At 45.3% G+C, this 5,000-nt stretch overlaps 1 protein-coding gene across 2 annotated transcripts in view; it reads left to right on the plus strand.

The window, feature by feature from the left end:
• Positions 1-4,371, plus strand: part of nrp1a (neuropilin 1a) — a 62,054-nt gene extending 57,683 nt beyond the window's left edge. For both annotated transcript variants that reach the window (XM_080543988.1, XM_080543989.1), the window contains exons 14-18: positions 1,401-1,544; positions 2,046-2,323; positions 2,800-2,896; positions 2,994-3,047; positions 3,247-4,371. In XM_080543988.1, the coding sequence (XP_080400114.1) occupies positions 1,401-1,544; positions 2,046-2,323; positions 2,800-2,896; positions 2,994-3,047; positions 3,247-3,536 (863 nt within the window). In that variant the 3' untranslated portion in view covers positions 3,537-4,371. The remainder of the gene's footprint in view (positions 1-1,400; positions 1,545-2,045; positions 2,324-2,799; positions 2,897-2,993; positions 3,048-3,246) is intronic.
• The last annotated feature ends 629 nt before the right edge of the window (positions 4,372-5,000 follow it).

Here is a 5,000-nt window from a genome sequence, read left to right on the forward strand (position 1 = left end):
TCAACAGTGTCTGTACACATTAATACAGTACCTATGGGATTAGGGGCCGGTCAAAACAATAACTTCAGTCTATTCACGTGAGGTTTGAGGGGTTAAATGTGTGTGTGTGGGGTTTCAGTCTGTGTGTGGGTGTTGGATCCACAATAGGGTGGTTTTTTTCCGTCAGAATAGCGAAGGAAAAATGTGTTCTTGTGTTCCTCAAATGAGTCTGCTGTGAGTCGTACGGCTGCTCATCTTACCCAGAGCTTGTCAGTATCCTTGCTTGAATTCTCTCAAGAATGGAAAAACCAAAGCCCTTTTAATTGGGAATGGAATTTATTTGAAAATGTGGCGGAGTGCCTGAAAATGCGGTTCCACATGGGAATTCCATCCTTTGTGTTTAATGGGTAAATATATTCGGTGCCTGCAGAAACTAGTTAAAACCCAGAGATTATTAAAGGGAATATTGGCTCACATTTTTTTATCCTTTGGAGAGCAGCCTCTAACAGACACAGCTTTTCAAGGCATAGCTGACACCCTAAACATATCCCTCCCTTGTGTTTGCTTGGAAGTCTTTCTTTATCCAATTTGATAACAAAAATGAGGTTCCCTATCGCCTGGGCTCTCATACATATTTTCCCATGATGCCTTACAGCTCTCTGTGTGTCGCCATAGGGGATTGTGTTGGAATGTGAGACCTTTATATTCACTATGTCTGCCTTTAAAACTTGAAGGCTGTGCTCATTAAAAAACCCACCCTCACAGCAGGCGGCTGTGAATGCAGCCTTCTCAACTGGACATGCTATCCAGACCACCACTCTCCCCAGCTAGCTTATTTTTCCCTGAGCTCCTTCCTTTCACTATCATTCTTCATTCTAGGGCCCTGTATATTCAAATAGATCATTTACCGGATTCAAGCTATTGCTCTTCATGAAGTCCTACTATCTTTTACCACTCCATTCTGTCAGGATTCTACACTCCTCTGGCTGCCTCTCTCTCCCCCCTCTCTCTCTCTCTCTCTCTCTCTCTCTCTCTCTCTCTCTCTCTCTCTCTCTCTCTCTCTCTCTCTCTCTCTCTCCTCTCTCTCCTCTCTCTCCTCTCTCTCCTCTCTCTCCTCTCTCTCCTCTCTCTCCTCTCTCTCTCCTCTCTCTCCTCTCTCTCCTCTCTCTCTCCTCTCTCTCTCTCTCTCCCTGGTGGGTTTTTTCATCTACCCTTAAGGGTCTCTTTACAATTGATCGAATATGTGTCTCTGCTGCCATCTAGAGGCTATACTAAGTAAAGCCTGCTGTATATTGTGTTGCCCCCCTTCAAAGCATGAGTGTATGCTAGAGCCATGGGGACAGTAGCTCCTTGTGAACAGTTGGTGCTTGACCATCCAGCTGATCTGATCTGATCTGATCTGTGACCTGTCTGTCCTGCAGCCTTCTTATGGTTCGCCTGTGACTTTGGCTGGGCCAGCGACCCCTCCTTCTGTGGATGGACGTCTGAGGACACGGGCTTCAGATGGCAGATCCAGTCCAGCGGGACCCCCACACTCAACACTGGACCCAACATGGACCACACAGGTGAGACACAAGGACACACCGCAACCAGATGATGATGATGATGATGATGTGTGTGTGTGTGTGTGTGTGTGTGTGTGTGTCTTAACTTAATGTTGTGTTGTAATGTTTTTACTTTATTTTTATTTTTATTATCAACATCTTTTTTTTTTTTATGTTCCATTATTCCATTGTTGATTAGAACTTTATTGTATCTTAGTGATTTGTATTAGTGTATCCTGTTTTTGTTTCTTGTTACCCTTCCCCCAGGGACTACAGATGAAAATGAGCTCTATATGAGCTATATCTGGCACAATATATGTATTGTGCATTGTCCCTATCAAATAAACGAATAAATAAAAAATAAACAAGAGATTAGGAGGTGATATCAAACATTTTGAGGTGACTCCGATCTATTTTGATGTCAAAACCCAAGAGTATTCCAGCTCCTTCTCAAGCTGAAGACCGACAAACACAATCAGCTTCCCTGTCTTACCCGTCGTTCTCCCTGCCCTCTGTCCTCAGGCGGTTCCGGCAACTTCATCTACACCCTAGCGACGGGCGCCCAGGAGACAGAGGTGGCCCGGCTGATCAGTCCGGTGGTGACCACCCAGGACTCGGACCTGTGCGTGTCCTTCTGGTACCACATGTTCGGCTCCCACATCGGAACGCTGCACATCAAACAGAGGAAGGAGACGGCGGAAGGCATGGCGGACATCCTGCTCTGGACCGTCAGTGGTCACCAAGGCAACCGTTGGAGGGAGGGCCGTGTGCTCGTGCCACACTCTAGTAAATCCTATCAGGTAACTGACCCAGCTTGGCCCAGAACTATGTCTGAAATGTTTAGGGTGAATGTCCTTTATTTACAGAGGCTCTGTATGATTTTGAGGGGTGTATGACGTTCTTTTTTATGTTTTGAAAAACAGAGAGAAAAGAGATGCCTCCTAAAAGTTAAAATTTGGAAATGGTTAATAATAATAATAATAATACTTAGACTTAAATGGCGCTTTTCTCGACACTCAAAGACGCTTTACAAATTGAAAAGATCGAGTAGTAATAATAAAAGAAACAAGAAAGAAATAGAGAAAGAAAGAAAGTATAGGGGTCTAATTAAGGTAGTGCTGGGGACACATGGGAAGGGGAGGGGGAGAGGGTTAACTGGTGAAGGCGAGCTTGAAGAGGTGGGTTTTGAGGGCCTGTTTAAATGTTGGGAGGGTGTTGGCCTGTCTGATGTGGTTGGCTTGGTCTAAGGTTGCTGAAACGTTGCTTTCTCTCCCAGGTGGTGATCGAAGGCTTGGTGGAGAGGAAGAGCTGGGGCGACATCGCTGTGGACGACATCAAGATCCTGGACAGTCTCAACATGGCCGACTGCAAGGGTGAGTGGCGTGCGTGCGTGTGCGTGTGGGCTCTACCGTTTTACCGGAGGTGGGGACTTGTTGTTCAGTATGTGACTTTGTGGGTTCGTCTCAACAGATCCTGATGTACCTACAGAGCCTATGGAACCCGACGACCACTTCAATAAAATCAGTGAGTAAACCCCTATCCCCTATTACACGCAAAAGCCTAAAGTGTTGAGTGTTGGGAAAATAGTTAGCGTATTTATTTTTGACATGACAGCGATGAAACCGATTTGACCGAGTAGTAGAATGGTTCAAAGTCAAATCGGTGCTGTTCTACATACAACGTGTCACTCACGGTTCAACCTCTTCTTCTTCTCTCCCTCCAGTCGTGGACATCACAGACTTCCCAGAGATCGTGGAGAACAACGAGGATTTCCGAGGGGCAGGTAACATGCTGAAGACTCTGGACCCCATCCTCATCACAATCATCGCTATGAGCGCCCTGGGGGTCTTCCTGGGGGCCATCTGCGGAGTCGTCCTTTACTGCGCCTGCTCCCACGGCGGCATGTCGGACAGGAACTTATCAGCCCTGGAGAACTATAACTTTGAACTGGTGGACGGAGTCAAGCTGAAGAAGGACAAACTCAACACACAGAACTCGTACTCGGAGGCGTGAGCCGGTGTTCATGCGTGTCGTCGGGTGTGAGAGCATGCATGAGCGTGCACAAGACTGTAGGCGTATCCTCTCCGTGAGTGGGCGGGCTTAATGGACTGCCAGCAGGCCTCTCATTGGACGAGGGACAGGTTCAGGAAACCAGTGGGAGGTTGGGACTGATCCATGCTTTTTCTCAGGAGCTGCAGTAAAAAGAACCTACCAGTAGGGGACACTGTGTAAAAAATAAATACAGAAACAAAAAAATATGTACAGATGATTAGATGATTATTTTAATTTTTCTATTTGATTTTCATTCTTTTTTTTTACAATCGGATGCTGGTGTCGAGACCAATGTATGATCATGTTAAAAAAAGTATTTATCGTTTTCTTGGGAGGAAACTTTTCATTATTATTTTGAAAATTGTTGTTTTTTCTGTTTGAAGGAGAAGTATCAAAAACTCAAAGTGAACCATAACTGACAAATGTGTAGTACTCCCCCATGGCACGAGGCATACAGAGGCCCTGCTCTGTCTGGATCAGGGGTGAGGGTCCTGCCCATGCCAACGTATGGTTCTGACAGTGCCTTTAGTACATCTTTGTTGGCCTCCTCTGTTGATTTGGGAGTTTTTACATCCCCTTTGTTCTGACGTCAAAAGGCAGCGGTATATCAGGCTAGCGGAGGCTGCAAAACAGGATACAATCCTTGGCGCTCTTTTCTTTTTGTCCAGACCCACATATTGTATATAAGGTTTAATATATTTTATTGCCCTTTTTTAAGAAAGAAAGTAAAAGAAGAAAAAAAAAAAACTGCAGTATCCCTTTTTTCATGGGTTGTGAGTGTTGTAAATACAATCGTCTGACTGTTTTGTGAAAGGTGAAGTGTTTTGGTTTTTCGTTTCATTTCTCTCCGCTCTCCAAAGAGCAACGCTGTGTGTGAAGCTGGTGTTATGACAATTTCAGTGCACATTTAAAAAGGACATGCTCGTTCCGGTCGAGTAGTCATTACCGTCCACTATTTCCAGACACACGCTATTTCATGCTATCGCAGAAGGGACAAATAAGTGATCGTAAACACAAACAAATAACAGTTGGATTAACATTGAACTTATTGACTTACATAGCCTACATTTACATACACAACACAACAATCAACCTGTGTGAGCGTCAGGCGTCTAGGTTAATGAGTCATGGAACTTGATCAAGTCATTGTCCTGAAAGACCTTGTGTCTCTTAAAAGACTCTCTCACTCTCTGTCTCTCTGTCTCTATCTGCCTCTCTCTCCCCTCTCTCCCCTCTCTCTCTCTCTCTCTCTCTCTCTCTCTGAGCCCCTATGGTTTCACACCTCTACTCCAACCCAGGTCACAGGGCTCAATCTGATCACACTCATCAGCTTTCATGTCAACGACGGCAGAGGGAAGATGTGTGGAATGTCTGCCAGCATACCAAAAACAATCATCGCTTTGCTTTAGTCATGGAGTGGACCAG

This window comes from Nansenia antarctica, assembly GCF_963989245.1.
Source record: "Nansenia antarctica genome assembly, chromosome: 13".
In the NCBI taxonomy this organism is placed as follows: Eukaryota; Metazoa; Chordata; class Actinopteri; order Argentiniformes; family Microstomatidae; genus Nansenia; species Nansenia antarctica.